Source organism: Siniperca chuatsi, linkage group LG5 (genome assembly GCF_020085105.1).
Source record: "Siniperca chuatsi isolate FFG_IHB_CAS linkage group LG5, ASM2008510v1, whole genome shotgun sequence".
NCBI lineage: Eukaryota > Metazoa > Chordata > Actinopteri > Centrarchiformes > Sinipercidae > Siniperca > Siniperca chuatsi.
Window position 1 is genome coordinate 16,281,862 of NC_058046.1, and position 19,018 is coordinate 16,300,879.

At 41.8% G+C, this 19,018-nt stretch overlaps 1 protein-coding gene across 2 annotated transcripts in view; it reads left to right on the forward strand.

Annotated features, from left to right (window-relative positions):
* The first annotated feature begins 1,096 nt into the window (after positions 1-1,096).
* Positions 1,097-19,018, forward strand: part of si:dkey-40c11.2 (drebrin-like protein A) — a 31,797-nt gene continuing 13,875 nt past the window's right edge. The window contains exon 1 of one of the 2 annotated variants that reach the window (XM_044196683.1): positions 1,097-1,494. In XM_044196683.1, coding sequence (XP_044052618.1) covers positions 1,403-1,494 — 92 coding nt within the window. In that variant the 5' untranslated portion in view covers positions 1,097-1,402. The remainder of the gene's footprint in view (positions 1,495-19,018) is intronic. The other variant, XM_044196684.1, reaches the window with a different exon arrangement.

The window sequence follows — 19,018 nt, forward strand, 5'->3', positions numbered from 1 at the left end:
GATTGTGTCGGGTGACTGTGTCAATCCAATAGTCACCAGAGGATTACTCATTAGCCACTGTGAATTGTTTTTCAGGTCAAATACTAGCAGTGAAAAGCATGGCATGGAATATTAAATTCTAGGAAAAGTTACCTGAAATCAAATTTCACAAGGTCAAATCCAACCTGAGCCTGACACATCAGAAAATAAAAACCTGTGACTTTTATCTCTACATCTGTCCTGGATTATCTAAGAATGGCTGCTAAGTAAATTACAGAGCTCAGGAACATTCCCATAATCCAAGATCTTAAACCCCCATGCCACTGACCCACAGTCAAATACCAGTGCATGAGTGAGTATGTGTGCACGTGGATGTGTGTGTTTACATCTCTGGAGGGAGTTTGTCGAGAGTTCACAGCTTGTGTGTGTGTGTGTGAGCCTATGCATCAATGCATGCCCTTGTTTGTGAGTGTGCATGATCCTGAGGTAAGTTTGTGTTTGCATGTGCATGTCAGTGTTGGGCAGCCATTGAACAGACCCCCAGTCGTTCTCTAACACTGAAACAGCCTCCCCTGCTCTTTTTTTATGTGCTGCCTGCTTCAGACTCAGTTCCCATGAAATTGGCCCCTCTTTGGCTTGTTCAGAGATTGCCTGCACTGTAAATGGCTTCTCTGGAGTCTGCCAAGGGCCAGTGGGGGCCGATTCATAGACAAAAAGAGACAAAAGAGTGACTGACAGAGCCAAAGCTGTAGCCCCCTCTGAACCACATCAACAATTCCTTTTCTGGATTTTTTCTGAAAAGAAAGCTTAGCCATCTCAATTATTTAAACAAATTAACAATAACTTACAAAACAAATACATTTATTGGATTGTTGCATGCTGTTGACGCTCAGCTATCATTCATTTGCTAGCAGCAATGTCTAAATAGTGGTGATGTGGTGCAATACCTCCAGTGGTCTGCTTTGCTTTAGTCACAGTATAAGCAGGCAAGTTGCCTTATAGAAAGCAAGGGTTACCAAGTGATATCAGGATAAGGAGGGTACATGAGACAGTTATGATCTGTAGGTGTAGCTGAGTGGTTGCGTTTCTTGCGTGACCCAGCTAGTGAAGTCATTATGCTTTCCACTCTCTCAACGGGAGGTGGGGCTTTTTAGTGAAAACTTATTCTTCCCCGCTGCACAAAGACCAGTGTGCAGTCGCAGTCTCCTCCACGCTGTGAGTGCGCAGCGCCCGCACAGATCTATTATATTTGGAACTTGAGCCCACATTGCATGAACCTGCATACCTTTACTACTCTTTTCTCGGCCGTCAACGACCCTCAGTGTTCAGCTGTGGCTGTTTTCCAGCAGATACTCCAACCCCGAAAACCGTCGGGACCAGTGAAGAGAGAAGCTGCGGGAGTGGTCTGGAAACTTTTGCCATTATGAGCACGCGAACGATCAACCTTGATACCTACAGCCTGTCACTGCTCACGGCTAAAGAGGACATCCTCAACCCCCGTTCCTCCACCAACTGGTAACATATAGTGCTCTTGAACAATATTGCATCTGTCTGCCATAGTAGAATCCTTTTTGCCTGCACAGAACATAACATATGAAATGTCAACTTTATGATTACGAAGACAAGTAGAATCAGTAACTTTCATGGAACTTTATTGTTCTCGTTTGTAGCCGTTTGCGCATAACCAGGTTGACTGTTGCGTAAGCAGAGGCTTGATTTTAATTAATCCAATGAGGGATACGGAGGTGGCCAGCACGCAACCTGGACTATATTTACAAGTACAGCAATGACAAATGCATGCAGGCTAGTTTAGTGGCACAGGCCAGGGATGTACTGACTCCCCCCCTCCTCTCGGAGAGCTGATGTGAGGTGTGGATTGCCGTACATTAGGCGGCTGGTGTGGCTCAGCGCGCAGCACCTGGCCGGAGGCCCGCTGCCCTCATCCGGGCCTTGCGCTTTATGACTTTGCTATTCTCCCCCAGGAGCTGTGAGACTTCATTCTTTGTGCTGAGGATCAAGTTTCTGATGTGCTGATCTCTTAGGGGTTGTCTTTCAGGCAGAGGCATGTATGAGTACCATCAACATAACTAACCAATAATAATAATTCAAATGTTGAGCAATGACTAAGATGTGTACAATAAATAAAGGTTATTTAGGAACTAAATATTAAATACCGACTGTGCAGAGTGGTCTTGAAACATGAATACAGAACCTGTATTCAGACTACAGTTTAAGTATAAGCAAGCACCAGAAGAACTAGCTCACTCAAGATGATTCTTTAACACATTGGAAGAACACCTTGAAATAATTTGTTAATCTGCTCTGGCATATGTGAGACCAAGTCATGCTGTAACCCGATCTCGTGACACTTGGCTCTTTCTGTCCTTTTGTCCCAGAGTTTGGCTGGTCTGTAACTATGGTGACCCATCCATATTTTCCAAACAGTACCAATCTGTCTGTCTCATCCTCTTTCTCCATTTTCTTCTTCCCTTATACTGTGTGTGTGGTATTGTCATCTCCAGCTACAGCCATGTTGTCACTGGCTATACTCAGGGAGAATAGATATACTATGACCCCGCTCTTTCCAGTATCCACTCACTTTGAAGAAGTTATAGTTTAGAGAAGCAGGCCAAGGCCCAAGCCCACACATGTGCTCATGTGGAAGTAGAGGACAGATTCTGTCCATCTCTGTTTCATCTTCCTCCACCTCACATCTCTCTCTGCCACAGGGTTTCCCTGCCCACTTTCTTCTTCCTGGCTTTTCATGACGCCATGCAGAGTTGAGATTCAGAACACTATGAGTTAACCTTGACAAGCTGAAATCTGACATCTTCATGAATGGGGTGGAAGTTTCCCATCCAGGCAGAACATGCTCAGTTTCCATTCTTGCATATGGAAAATCTCTAAAAGTTTCCATGTTCAGTATCACTATGGAGGTTTTGTCCCATGGCAACACCTCCATGTTAATACTTCACTGATCCAGCAGTTTCTCATTGGAGAGCATTTTCCTAAAGTTTTAGTGAACAACCCACTGGCTGTCAAACAATCACACACACACACACACACACACACACACACACACACACACACACACACACACACACACAAACACAAACAAACACACACACACGCAGATGCATCTATCCACTACATGCACATGTTTGGTTGTGCTTACAAGATAATAAAAAGAAAAAGAGGAGAGAAATCCCCCTGCATTCATTGAGCCCACTTAGAAGGCTAAGTAACTCTGCTGTGACTGAATAGCGAGATGGTAGGGGAACAGGATGATGTCATGATTCCCACTGTCAAACCACTGAAAGAGACACCCCTCTCACGTGTCTGTGTGTTGAAGGGATTTTATGTGCCTGCGTGTGAGTTTGCATGTGAATATATTTGATTCTGGATGTGCATATGCATCCTGCAGAGACTATTAAAGTGAATCTGTGGCATTGAGAAATTTACACAGTGAGGGGTAGAAGGCTTGTTTTGTTGAATGATCCCGCCCCTACTGTGTGGCCTTGAGGTCCCTGTGTGTATTATCTAATGACCTTGTGTCCTGAATTGGAAACAGACCCTTTGTGGGTGAGACTCTGAAGAAAAGAGGAGCAATTTCAATGCACCCTTCATTCAGACGTCTCTGCTCAACATACAGCCTTGGAGGTCTCTCCTCAGTCTCCCAGACCGCTGAGGACTACAAAGTGTCTCACTCGTAGGCTGGAAACCTGCACTGTCTGCATGTGTTTTGTGTTTGTGTGTGCTTTGAGCGACAGAACGAAAGAGAAACAGTGAAAATGCATGTTCCCAAGGACACTGTGAAAACCTCTGAATAGGAGATACTTGAAATTGTGATTTATGTCGTGTTTTCACCTAAATAAGTGATTTAAATAGGCACTTTAGGTAAGGTCACTGTCGCCATTGTGGCCATGCACAAAGGGAAATGTTTGTAAGCAACTATGCTGACATCTTTTATGTGAGCCTTTGCTTTTCATTTTGAATGAAAGGATGGGTATAAGTTGTAGTTCTAGCTCAAATTCAAAATTCTTTACACATTTTTAACTCCTACTCAATAAAACTGTGTAAATAAGAACAATTTTCCAAAGCAGCAGACATTACCAGATATGTCTTCCTGCCAACTATCAAACAGAGTGCAGCACCAGCTTAGCCAAGCATTTAAAAGAGTGGGAGAAATCAGTTTAGAAAAATGTTTACAGCATTGTTTCAGCCTTGCAAAGCATATCAGATGGGAATTCCTATTGAGCTGTGGAGCAGTTTGACCTCTATTCATCAGAATTGGGTGTGGGCTGTATCCAGACATCTGTGGGGCCTGGTGACTTTGAACACACCTTCTTCATAGACTTCTTTCTTGCTGTCCACACTTTGATACTGTGTGCTGTGCTTGTGTTAAGTGCTTCGCTATGTTCTCTTGCAGGGATTATTACAGTCAGCAGGCAGTGACACATAAAGTAAATATCTGATTTCACTGTAGTAACAGAGAGATTGAGTTTAGAGTTTAGAGTATTCAGAGACTAATCAATCTTGTCTTCATTCATTCCAGTTTGAAAGTCTGGTTCTAGACCTTGGTCAGATATTTTATTTACATATATGAATGAAACATGTGCTGTAGCCGTATTTCCAGAAAGAAAACAAGCTGCTTAGAAAGTGACATTACAGATTATATGATTATATTATTAAGGTGATATATACTGTAATATAATTGTTCCTGGATTGCTGAAAGAGACAAAATTCATGAATACTGTTAGGGTGTGTTTTCTTTTTTTTTACTGGCCCAGATTTAACTTTACCAGGTAAAGACAGTTCCTCATTGATTTGAAAATGTAAAAATTAAGAAGAACTTATGGTTGAATGATGTAAAGCCTTCACTCGTGACCTTTTTTGGCAGAACGGTAGCTGCAAAGTGATCTGCCACCAAATGGCAATCGTCATGGAATTTTAGGATTGTTTTGAAACAGAAATTGACTTATAGCAATACTTTATTTCAGTAACACTCTATAAATGGTGTCCAAGATGTTGTTCTTTTGCAGCAGTTAGAAAACATTCCTCCAGTATTGTAATATAACATGTCATTTCACCTATATTCATTAATTATCTGGATATGGGTCATTTATTTTTATTTTTACCTTCATTTATCTTTTCTTTGATTTTGACAGTCTATTGGGGAACTTAAGTAATCAATCACCCATTTTCATTTAAGAAGCAACACACTATCCTCTTCTCACCAGGCCTCAGATCTCTTGTAAAGTGACTCCCCTGTTGATGATAAATGGAAGAGCCGTTATTTCAGCATAGGCCCGGGGTGTTTGTGTTGCTGCTACTTGCCAGAATTTCCACATGCTCATGCATGATTAACTGAGACCTGAAGAGTTCTTGGGTCTAAAGTTACATTTACATGGAATACACCTGTGGGTGTGGGGAGAGGATGGGAGGAAGGAAGGTGAAATGGGCTGCCATTGTGTGTGGATGCACAAGCTTAAGTGCTTCTGCTTGTGTATAGGTGTACAGTGTTTACAGACTCCAGAGGGAGATTATATGTGCAAGTGCAGCAAGTCAGTTATTTTGTTAGTAAGGATAAACAACCATTATCATCACACTGTTATCAAGAAATTACTCACTGCCTGAACTTCCTTGCACAGGTTTTGCTTTTCGTTTAGTTCCTGAATTAGCTACAAAGACCCAACTCTCAAAAAGAGAGTGAGTGGCATATTAATGCTAGCTGTCGGCACATGAACTGTTGTCTAGCTTTTAATGTTGAAACAAATCCTTCTGATCACCTGACTTTGGAATCCCACAGAAGGAAAACAAGCAGTCTGGTTGGTTTCCTCTGGCTGTTCAGGATAAGGCTTCAAAGGCAGCACACAGTGTTGTTAATAGGCTGAATGATAACAGGGCATGTTTGATCGATCCTTGATATAAATAGCGGTATATGTAAGTGGGAAGTCAAAGAGCAGTTACACTGGACCAATGCCCAGTCCACTCTCTCACACTCTCTCTCCCTCTGTTGCCCTGTCTCTCTCTCTCTATCTATGCTTCCTGTATAATACTTTGCAGTTACTGTGTGCACACACTCTGTAAGGGGCAACAGTGAAAATGAAAAAGAATTCAGGATTAGGAGTAATTTCACCCTAAGAGCAAGAGCTAGAAATATAGGAACTTGGCCTGACCAGAGGGGCTTTAATTCTCTGCTTGACACTGGGGCACTTGAGCACTAACTTGGGCTGAACTTATCGGTACTTGGGCCATTCAAGTGCTTACAGTGTGACATTAGGGCAAAAATTAAGCATGCAAGTGTCCCATTAAGCCACAGACGTAAAATAAAGGTTTTTAAAAAGCTATTGCACACAACTGACATAGTTCCCATTTCAAAAATACAAGGTTTGCACAAAAGAGTTCTGCAAAAGGGTGCCCGTGAGCATGTCGGTGGGTGGCATGTTGGAAGATGATGACAATGATGGCTGTAATGGCTGTTATATGTTTCTCTGTTTAGATGAACTTAGAGAATGATTCTAAAAGTAATCGCTAAACAACTGCTTACTACTCCCTTAAACATTGTTTAGATTCAACTGGGGTCTAAGATGAAGCTACAGTAATAGTAGGTCTCATGCATGATGAGACATGTGTTTGTGTGAATGTGTGTATTGTGTGTGTGCGTGTGTGTCTCTGTATGTTTAGGTTCCTTAGCATGCAAACTGTTGGATGCAAGACCACAAATTGACACCATGTTGAAGTGTGACTTGTAATTGCCCCATAGAAGATGCAAAAGGTTGGTAATTAATGTTTCATGACTTGGTGGAACTGCAGTGCTGTTATTCTTCTTGGTGTCAATTTTCTATTGGGAACAAAATAAATTAAAGATTATTAACAGAACAGAGCTGATACCTTGAAAAAGACATTGTATCCAGCAGGTGTGGCATCTCTGTTTTTATTGTAGTAAAGGTTTATATAAAGACCGTGAACAATAACCTTTAAAGTATTTTGTCAGACGTTCTCACACCTGACCTCTCTATCAAATCCTCCTTTTGTTTGTTCAAGTCCCTCAGAGCAGTTGACCTTAATCCAGATGCCCTCTGCACATTGTTTCCACTGGAAAGCTGTCCTTTTTATGCCTACAGCAGTGAACACAACAAATATGTTATTGTTTCCCTTTGCCGTTCAAGAGCAAGGCTGAGACACTCTGCTGGAAAGCTTTGGCTGTGTCTTTGTGAAACCAGATGGATATTTCATGCAAATACTATGAAAAATAGAAACTGGATTGAGGTGAATTGTTTGTTTAATCTAACTAATGGGCCTTGAGTATAGCAGACAGAGTGGGATTTTCAAGAGGGTTTCAGATAGCTTTCTAACAACAGCCAACATTGGTAAGAGGATGAATATGGTGTGTGGTTTGTGTGTGTGTGTGTGTCCTAAACCCAGTTGAAGCACTTTTAGGGTATGTCTGAGTAACAATATGATATCACAGAAATTAATTCTTCTGTTGATGTTTTCATGTGTCTGAGCTTGCCAAAGATATAATCTGTGAAACCTAGTTTCAGGTTTCTCAACCACATTGAAACTCTTAGATATGATAGTGACCAACCCTGCTTAATGTTGTTGCCATTGCTGGATTGCAAAGTCCTGAAGCAGGAGATAGTGTGACACAATGTTCGCTAAAGATCTTAAAGGTCCATGTTGGAGAATTAACAGGTGTGTTGCTTTGCCTTATTTCCAGAAATAAAGTCCATCTCTTCTTTCTGGCGTCTTTAGCTACTGAATTAGTCAGAGCTAAATGTAGAATGTTGGGAAAGGAGCACAGTGCATGCTGAAACGTCTCGTCATGTTCTGTGTTGTTGTGGCACGTCTTTTTGTGAGCGCGCCAAGCAGAACACCAGCAGTGTCTGACAGCCACAAATCTTTTGACAGATGATAACATATGTATTGTTATTTTGCTCTTAATTACACAGTTATTATCAGACACACACACTGACACTTTCATACATATTTTATACAAGTGTGCATTGACACATGCCAATACATATACACACAGACAGACACTGGGCCAATTCAATAAGGACACACCCCTCTGTCGTTCCCATAGCTGTTTTGACACTGTGAGGTACCATCAGCTGTGATTCTGTTCTGAGTTGCTTAAGCAATTGCTCCCTCTTTACCATGGTTAAAATCATGACAGCCTGGGGGTTAACTATTAGCACCTTGCAGCAAAATAACACTGGATTCAGGGCCTTTTATGGGACTAAACTTTTCTTTTTCCTGCTTGTTTGTTCACTTGCTGGTGGTGGGATTGGGTTGTGGGTGGGTGAGGAGAGTCCGGGGGGGGGGGCTCCGTTGTTCCGTTGTCCTGACGACCCTGGTGGGAAAGTTTGGTTGTTTGTTAAGAGAGACTGAATGAAGCGGGGGAGATGAGTGGAGAGGGACTGAGGAAGCTGGGAAGGGGGTGCAAATGAATGGGAAAGCACACTAGGTAAGAAATATAGAGGAATAACGAGATGAGAAAGGAGAACACAAGAGAGGAAAGAGAAAGAATTGCAGTGAGCCAAGACAAGTTCAGCAGGGTGGTCTTGACAAGAGGTTATTGAAAAGCAGAATCAGTAAATGATTGAAGTTGGGGTAGTGAATGAGCTAAGAAAAGGGGAAGATGAGAAGACAGGTGGAAGGGTGAAGAGGAATGAGAGAAAGATCAAAGCATTAAGGGAGGCAGCAGAGAAGACAGGCCAAATGAGTTCTTAGTGGATATGTGATACTTGAGAGAGATTGCTTTGTTTAAACGGAGGAAATAGTTGAAGATAAGATGCCATCATGTTTTAATGGTCCCATAATAACTGCGAAATAGAGACAGGAGGCTATGTGTGTGTGTGTGTGTTTGTGTGTAGCAGTGAGAGACAGCATGCACAGGAAATGCCAGCGTGATCCCAGTGGACCACAATTTTGGAGGGTTTTATCATCACGTCTCTCTTCTCCTTCCCATGTCAGGTGTATGAAAATAAATTCTGTTCCCATCCACTCCCCTGTAGCTCTCTAAACAAACCGTATACCTCCCTCTAAGAGTCATAATGGTTTACCCCATAGAGACCCATGACAATTCCCCTGTAATACTTCCATCAAGACACTTGCCCCCAATAACCACATACTCCTCTACCACCTTAGAAACCTCCAATACACTCTGGCTGTTTCCCATTGTGTGGCATTGTTAAATGTGACCTTCTTAGCCTACCCATTTAAACCTATCTACATCCCCTGGTGCTTTTCATCGTTTTCCCCTGTGTGAACCCAATCTTGAGTGACTTTTCTCCAACCTGAATACATCCCCCCTCTGGTGCACCCTCTCCTTGTGCCCCATCACACCTGCATGACATTGATCTTCATGTACCCATCTTCTATTAAACCCTAAATACTGATTTCACCACTGTTAACCCTAACTCTTAACAAGTACGAAAATTGGGCAAGACTGAAAATGCTTTAGCTTACCTTAGCTGCATTTTTGAGTAAAAAAATATGTATCTTTCACTGCACAGCATGTGCGCATGGAGCGACACCTCCACACTGAAGAGAATGTCAGATCTACATACTCTTTATTCAAAGGGGAAAAATTTTTACTATATAGTAATATAAGATAAAACTCAAAATGCTGCATATTATGTTGAAAACACAACAGCTACACATCACTCTTTTCTGTAGTAAGTGTATGTGTTTATATATATAAAAAAACTTTGTCCTTCACCCTCCGCGGGTGGTCTCGTCCTTCGAGCTCGGGTCCTCTACCAGAGGCCTGGGAGCTTGAGGGTTCTGCGCAGTATCTTTGCTGTTCCTAGTACTGCACTCTTCTGGACCGAGATGTCTGGTGTTCTTCCAGGGATCTGCTGTAGCCACTCCTCCAGTTTGGGGGTCACTGCCCCGAGTGCTCCGATGACCATGGGCACCACTGTTGCCTTCACCTTCCAGGCCATCTCCAGCTCTTCTCTGAGCCCCTGGTATTTCTCTAGTTTCTCATGTTCCTTTTCCTGATGTTGCCATCACTTGGTATTGCTACGTCAACCACAACGGCTTTCCTCTGCTGTTTGTCTCTACCACCTTTGGAGGTGTTTCCCACTTTGACCTCGGGGTTTCCAGTCCATACTCAGTGCAGATGTTCCTGTACACTATGCCAGCCACTTGGTTATGGCACTCCATGTATGCTTTTCCTGCCAGCATCTTACACCCTGCAGTTATATGCTGGATTATCTCAGGGGCCTCTTTGCACAGCCTACACCTTGGGTCTTGTCTGGTGTGGTAGATCTGGGCCTCTATTGCTCTGGTGCTCAGGGCCTGCTCCTGTGCAGCCATGATGAGTGCCTCTGTGCTGTCCTTCAATCCAACCCGCTCTAGCCATTGGTAGGACTTCTTGATATCAGTCACTTCAGTTATGTTCCGGTGGTACATCCCGTGTAGGGGTTTGTCTTCCCATGATGGTCCCTCCTCCAGCACGTCTTCCTCTGTTCCCCATTGCCTGAGACATTCCCTGAGCACGTCATCTGTTGGGGCCTTATCTTGGATGTACTTGTGGATCTTGGATGTTTCATCCTGGATAGTGGCTCTCACACTCACTAGTCCACGGCCGCCTTCCTTACGGCTAGTGTACAGTCTCAGGGTGCTGGATTTGGGATGGAACCCTCCATGCATGGTGAGGAGCTTTCGCGTCTTAACGTCTGTGGTCTGTATCTCTTCCTTTGGCCACCTTATTATTCCCGCAGGGTATCTGATCACTGGCAGGGCGTAGCGGTTTATTGCCTGGGCCTTGTTCTTGCCATTGAGCTGACTTCTTAGGACTTGCCTTACTCGTTGGAGGTATTTGGCCGTTGCCGTCTTCCTTGTTACCTCTTCAAGGTTGCCATTTGCCTGTGGTATTCCAAGGTACTTGTAACCACCCTCAATGTCTGCTATTGTTCCTTCTGGGAGTGAGACCCCTTCTGTGTGGACTACCTTCCCACCCTTTGTCACCATTCGACTGCACTTCTCAAGCCCGAATGACATCCCAATGTCAGAGCTGTAGATCCTGGTGGTGTGGATCAGTGAGTCGATGTCCCGCTCGCTCTTAGCGTATAGCTTGATGTCATCCATGTAGAGGAGGTGAATGATGGTGGCCCCGTTCCTGAGTGTATATATATATATATATATATATATATATATATATATATATATATATATATATGTATATGAACTATTTAATCTACTGCTATTATCCATTTGTATTTAGTGCAGAGCTGAGTTAGAGCTGAGTTGTACCTTTGAGTGTAAACATACCTAAATCCTCTCTGTTATCAGTTCTTACACATGTAACACACAACAGGGGAGGTCTAGACTGTTTCCTCTTGCTGAATTGATATATGTCATATAGCTTTGAAAAAGAACTTTAAATCTTTAAATCCAGTAAGACTGAGCTGCTCCAAGCTTCAGCCTCTCCAAGGTTTAAAAAATAGGGTGACTTGGAATGTTACGGTTAGAAATATTGCTGTCACATTCTGTCTTGAGACAAAATATGCTGAAACAAACAGACACACACCTAAACTGACACACTTGTCTTTCTTGATGGTGTGGATTATAATACACAGAGAGAAATGTGGGGGCTATGTAATTAGTTTGTGTGCAGCTCTATTTACACACTGACTGGCTAATGTTATCAGTGGATTAACTCATGGCTGTAACACGAGGCTAACTGTTGTCCATGCAATCCACTGCCACACGCACAGTTTCAGTCTCACAGTTCATCACCTGACAACATAGTGTTCACTACTGTTCAACTGTGTCATACCCCAGTCAAAGTGTTAATGATGTGTTTTGTCTGTGTTTGTTGTTTCAGGACATTTTGAAACAGCAGCATACTTTTGGTCTCTCTTTCTCTCTTTGTCCATCCCCCACTCTTTTCCATCTGCCTCAGCACACAGAGGGCTGTTTTCGCTCACTGGCCCTTGGCAGTGATTTAATTACTTATTTGTTTAGTTTTTCATATTCTAAACTTCTCTGGCACTCTGTTTTGCTGAGAACAGAAATTTTCCTCCCTCCCCTCCTCCTGTCAGCATTCCATCCAGTCTCTCCCCCCGCCCCTTACTACCTACACTACCTTACTACCCCCCACTGACTGATATTGTATGCACTCTGTTGATTTACTTTTTTACCGAAGTTAATGCTACATTTCTTTTAGCTACTCTTTCTGTTCTTTCTTATAATTTTGTTCTCCATTACTTCTGTCATTTCTCCCACTATTTACCGTTATCTGCAGGCCAAATTGCTTCAGTGGTCTGTAATAGTCTCCTGGGGAGTCTGCTGTGTCCTCCACCCAGTCAAATACTATACAGATCAGTCAGTGTTAGTCAGTGGGTGGATCTGAGCAAATACTCGTATGGGTCAAATAGGCAGTTTGACTTGCACAGCTTAAAGGGGAGTTAAACATGATTTGTCATCAGTATGAGCACTGCTCCACTGAGAATACAAAAGCAAAGAAATATTTTCATGGTGACAAAGTACAGGTTACTTTAAGTTGTCCTACTCAATACATACATGTAGAAACTGATCATTTTAGAATGCACCTTTTATTCATTTTTGCATGAATAGCCTTAACAAGATGAGAAAGGACACAGCACTTAATACCCCCCATCACAGTTGTGACTTTGGAGTAACATGAGGTCACATTTCCACCCCCCTCAACATCCTATAGTCAGACTGTCAAAGTTTTCAAAAGTATTTGAAGCATGCAAAGCAAGCAGTGTTTTTTGCATTACTTTGTTTTCTCTGGAGTCACTGGAGCCCTGCAAGTTTACTCGATTGGTAGTTTTCTGTTGATACAGCTAGACTTCATTAAATATTCTAAAAAAAGTAAAAAAAAAAAATAAAACTTTGGCAGTTAATGACAATACAGAATACTATGAGTAATACTTTTATGTTAGAGCTTCAGGCAGTACCATTGTCTTAAAAGTACATTGTACATTAGCTCAATAGCAGAGCTTCACATGGAACGTGAAGTGTTTCATTTAAATTCTGTCAGTTCAAAAGTATTATCATGGATTCATGTTTGATCCAACAGTTTTGTGTTGATCTGACTTGTCAGAGCACAAGGTGAAGCTTTTCAACAAGGTTTTGTTTGTTGCCATTATGGTAAGATTACTGCAGGCGGCTGGATTGAACATGAGTTGAAGATCAGGTTTTTTTGTGGTGAAATGTCACTGAAGCATAGTGGGTTATACAGATGTTATGTTGTATCATTTTCATGATTAAAATGGGAAATTCTAGAGTGTTTATTCTCAGAGTATAAGCCTTTCATCCACAGCAACACTGCTATAATTATTAAACCTAATTTTAGGCTTTACTGAATGTAAAGCACTGACTGAATCAAACTCTTTGTGTGTGTGTGTGTGTGTGTGTGTGTCCAGTGTAAATGCTGTTGATAGGAACTTGGCATGGTTCGGTTATTGGATCAAGGTTTCTGTGCTAGTCACTACCATCACATCATAGTGTATTATATTTTTTTAGTGTATTATATTTTTTGCTTAGTACTTCTATTCCTGTGTGCACTGACGTGATAGTGAGCTGCTGAAACAAAAGAGTTTACCCTCAGGATCAATTAAGCATTTCTGATTCTGATTTTGATAATTGTAGAGCCTCTGCGAGAGGTTTACGTATGGCCTTTCTCTGAGCCAGCTTTGCTCCTGACACAATAATACATGTGGAATAGACCAGACATGATATGGTGGACTGGCATTTAACAGTGTATGTTTTATAATAAAAATATGCTTCTGCTTTTCATTCTTTCACCTATAATGATTTTGTTATACACTGCCCTTCTCATGGGGTATTACTTAAATCCCATCTCATTGGGAGAGGGGCATGTTAAGTTTTATCATCATTTGAAATGACAGCACAGAGATATTACACCTTACTTCATAAATTGAGGATGTTTGGCTTGTTTATATGTGACTTCGCCCCACATCATTGCGGGGATCCACGAACATCCCCTTAGATATTGTCTTTGGTTTCTGTGTACTCTATGCCTTGTGACTTTATCAGCACATTCAAATGTAAATGACATTTCTCTATTCAATTAATAACCAAGATGCATTTCATTTGTGGCAAGTAGAAAAATATTACTTCACTGATATAAGTTTTCCTGTGGGAGTCTTTGATGTTGGGTTTCTATCCCCTCCTGCTCAGCAGCTCTTATTAAGGGGCCCTGTTGCTTAGTCTGTGTGGATTACAGTGGTTACAGCCCAGTCTCTGCAGGGCACCTGACTGAATCCTCTGCAGCAAGCCATGAGTATGAGGACCAAGCTATCCCTTCTTTGTGAGCTTTTTCCTTCTCTGTTTTCTTTGCAACTTTCCTCTTTCCTTACCTGCCTTTCAAGAGACATTGTCACATCCTTTCACTTCTGATTCTGATTCCTTGCTTCCTCCTAACTCTGTATCTGTTGTTCTTTCTGGCACTCTTTCTCCGAGTGGATCTGGGTCAACTCTGTTGTTGGATATTTAATAAGCACATAGATGTGTTCACATAAACACCATCCTTTATCACTTAATGAGGGGCTGTAGAGAAAAACACTGATTGGGTCACTGAGTTTTATGTACTAGGGATCGTGGATGATGTTGGATAGTCTTCCTGCCTTGTGTAGGGTTTTTTTTAACCAGAACAATATAAAACCTAATGAAACATATTTAAACTGTATATGCTCCCTAGCAACATCTTTCACCACATTATAATTTGAAGGTCCCTGTGGTTTACCATGCCACATTTTTCAGTCATAATGTTTACAGTGATGCATCACCTTAGAGCCTACTCTGTAGGCCTCTACAAGCCAGACAAATGTAGTGCCATTCTCTCTTTTTCCTATTCTCTTATTTGGCTTCAGTCAGCCTCTTGTTCCATCACTTCTTCTCTCTTACTCACATTTCTCAACCTCTACCCATAAACTTCCCCATGTCTCTGCAGTCCAGACGGACGGAGGAATGCACGTACCACTGGGGTCGGTGCATGGACACTATATGAGTAACATGCCGGACGGGTGGGGGGAATGACTTTTTCAGCAGTTGAGTCTGGCTGGAATTTTTTTGCCCATGTTTGGCAAGAGGAAATGAGCGCTGTGTGCTGTGGGGACGTCTCTGAGTTCCCCCGCTCCAACACAGACAGAGAGGTAGACAGAGGGAAAGTGCTAAAAATAGCACTGGAAGCCCAATTCAGCTTTGAGCCAAGAGTAAGAAGTTGGGGGGCTGAGGGTGGAGGGGAGAAAAAAAACATGTGATGTAAAATGAAATGAACAGAAAGAAGCTTATGGAAAGGTAGATGTAATAAAAATATTAATCTGAAAGAAATTAGAGAATAAAATAAGCATTCAAAAGACTGCACTGTTAAAATCACAGGTATTGACAAATGCCTTATATGAGAACTGGTGGGACCACTGGGGATGTGCGTGCAATATGAGGAAGGGGAAGAGCAAGAGAAAAAGGAGCAAAAGAATGATCTGATGGAGAGCTTAATCTGGGCAGTGAATTCTGGTGGGAGCTCCTAGCCTCTCATCCATTTTCCCATATCTTTCTTTTCATGCACAGTTTATCATTCGCAACAGCATGCATAACCACAAATCTCTCATATCTCCCCCGCTGGCAAAGATGGAATGAATAAATGACCTTTGAGCCCACAAGATCTTCCTGTCAGAGAGACACAGAGGGTAGGAAGTGTGGAGTCGAGAGAGAAAAGATGAGGATGAGATATTGCTTCAGTTTGTGAAAGCGGTATGTTGTGCTACAGGATTTAATGTAGGAGGGAAAGAAATATGTGTTGTAGGAGATGGGGGTCAGAATAATGAATTTAGAGTTGTAATGATGGTGAGATATCAGCAGAATATATGAAGAGAGTAGGGGTGGTGAAGTGAACAAGAATATGACAATATGAGAAATGGTTATTGGTTCTGTGGCCCAAAATATCATATCACAAATCTCATAGGTACAGTTTTCTCTTTCATATTGTATAACAATGCACAAGTACAATGAAATGCATTCCCTGAGAGCATCAAAACAAAATTGGATGTCAGTACAAGGGAAGAAAATCTCCTTATTTCTCTTTAGAAATTGCAATATAAGACAAGTGTGTAGATCGTGTTCAAGTATTTCCTGCACATTACCACACTGAAATGGTTCAGAGTTTAGCCTGGTGTAGTGAAATGCCTGGATCAGTGAAAACAAGGCCTTCTCCAGCACAGCTCACCATCTGCTTCTGTTATGTTCATCTTGAAATGGTAGAGCGTAGCATGTTTGGAGGTATTACAGGGGCTCTGCTAGTCCAAAACAAACCATCCGTATTGTTACTGGCTCAGGCTTACAGTATACTGTGTGTGCACGTCTGTGTTTATGTACTCTATGTATGCCTATGTCTTTGTATATTCTGAGATGAATGGCTGTTTATTTGTCTTATAGCTGCATTGAGTGGCTGGCTTTGGTAATGATACACAGATTTCATTTCTCATTATTAATTACTTTTAAAAAGTTGATGTTGTTTCAGATTATACCATCATTGTTTTTTCTTCTCTTTGCCTCACCCGCTCCCCTTTTCATGCCCTTCACTCCCTGCAATGATAGCCTCTTTCCCTACATTTACATGTCTCTTATCTTCTCTTCTCTTCTCTTCTCTTCTCTTCTCTTCTCTTCTCTTCTCTTCTCTTCTCTTCTCTTCTCTTCTCTTCTCTTCTCTTCTCTTCTCTTCTCTTCTCTTCTCCACCCTCTGTCCCTCCCTCTCTCAGGGATGAGGTCATAGCTGGCTGAGTTTAGAGGTGGGCTGGAGTACAGACATAATAGAGTCTGTTTTTCTCATCAGTCAGTGTAGCTCTCAAGAAACTAACATGTGTGAAGGAATGGGGGTCTATCTGCTATGTTAGTTGGGAAAGTTGGGAAACTGCATTAAAGCTAATCAAGTGGTGCAGACACAAAGAGAGAGAGAGAAGGGTATCCAATGTCTTACTTGGATGTGGCATACCATGGGTCAGCTACAGAAGAGTGAGTGTACAACTGTTTTGGATTCATTGTCTTGCTCAAGGACACTTCAGCAGGGTATACACTTGTAATGTGAGCTTGAACTTTAACCGTATGTGTAATAAGTATAGAGGGAGAACTGTCCCTCTACAGCAACTACACCACACTGCTGGCATATCCAGATTATCAATCAGTGGTTTACCACAAGGTTTGACAATATCCTCTGTTACAGTAAATAGCAGTGTAGTAGAAGCGCCGTTTTAAAAACATGTAATATCCAGAACTGTGAACATTTGCAGGCCTTGACATCAAAGATAATCCATTCATGTCATGGCAGCAACATCCTTTGGCGTATTCACTGAACCAAAGAAATACTGTTATAGCAGATTTCATTTAAATTTCAACCATGCAGATAATCTTTTGATAAAACCAGCAGAGGGGTGAACAGTCCTTAAAATTAGACTTTCAGAAAAAGAATTAGGATGGTAACTTGATTCCCTCAATAAACTTTATTGTGCCGGTGCATTTCAGAGATATGTGTCCTTCCTCAAGGCAGACAAGAGGAGAGAGATGGATCTTCCAAATGCTTTAGCAAAATAAAGGTTATTAAAGGGATCAGGTCATGACCTTATTTATACTTTTTTTATTGTTTAAAAAAAACAGATTTCAACCATTTCTTATTTTAGTTGCTTTTGTAAAGTCATTGCATATGTAAGCCCCTTGGCCTTGTTAGTATCCAAGACATGGATTAAGTAAAATCCTGAGGAGAAAACTGTCTGAAAATAGGATCTTTTCAAACTCCATCTTAGTGAAAGCTCTGGCAGAACAAAGAGTCTCCCACAGCACCAATGGATCCACATGTGCATGCCTGTTCCCTGTGGGTGGAGAATTTGCACATACAATTAAGACTCCTTCAGAAGCACAGTGACCTTTGACCTTGACTGCTCGAGAATGGTGACCTTTAGGAATGTCATAAGGACCAAGGATCAGTAAATGTGGATTGGTGTTTAAGCTCTGGATGTTAGTAAGACTAATGAGGGAGTGGAGTTTGTTGTTTTTATAGATTTTATTCCTAGACTAATCCCAGAAGAGATATGTGAATGACACAAGGTTCACATAATCCTGGAGAATGTTTCCAAGAATTGCATGATAGTCTGATGAAATCTTATTTAATAATACTTGTTTTTGCTCGATGACATGAAAGATATACAGTAAGCACTTTTCAGCATTATCTAAATGAGAGAGCAGTGTCAGCCTGCCTCCTTACACATGCAGCTTGCTCAATAGGGTGCACAATATGGTTATTGTGTCCTCAGCACACTCAAACACACACACACACACACACACACACACACTGATTGACTTGTCGCTCTTTGTTCTTTGGACAGAGAGAGACTTGTTGTATCAGGAAAAAATAATGATGATTCATGATGCTAACCGAGTTAGCTGGCCTGTTGTTAGCCTGTACGCCAAACCGCTGTTGTTTTTACTGTAGATTCTGCATGCTATAAAAAATACTTTCTGTTTTTCTCTCCATCTTTGTGTCTCACTGTCTCTCACTCACTCCCTCCTCCTGACACACATCCACTAACACATGCACACGCAGACCATTCACCTTTGGCCCATTGTAATAGCTGCTCATGGCCTTGCGCTCTTGCTACCCAGCTCCAGATGTTATTGACACACCCCCAGGAGTCCTACAGAGAGAAATGTACACACACACACACACACACACACACACACACACACACACACACACACACACACACACACACACACACATATACACAGTCCTATACAGCGTTGACAATTCATCTCTTTGCAGGCCACCTTGTAAAGTCACTTAAACTCACACACACATTTACCCCCAGTTGTGCTTCAAACACACACATGAATCGGGATTGTGTTATAAGCATGTCATGTCAGATAGCATATGGGTATCATTTTGGATTGAAATAGTAACAGCCAGGAAGATGCGTAGCATAATAACTACTAAAGTAAATATCTCATTTGTCTCTTGGTTTGTTTCTTTTTTGGTTAATTA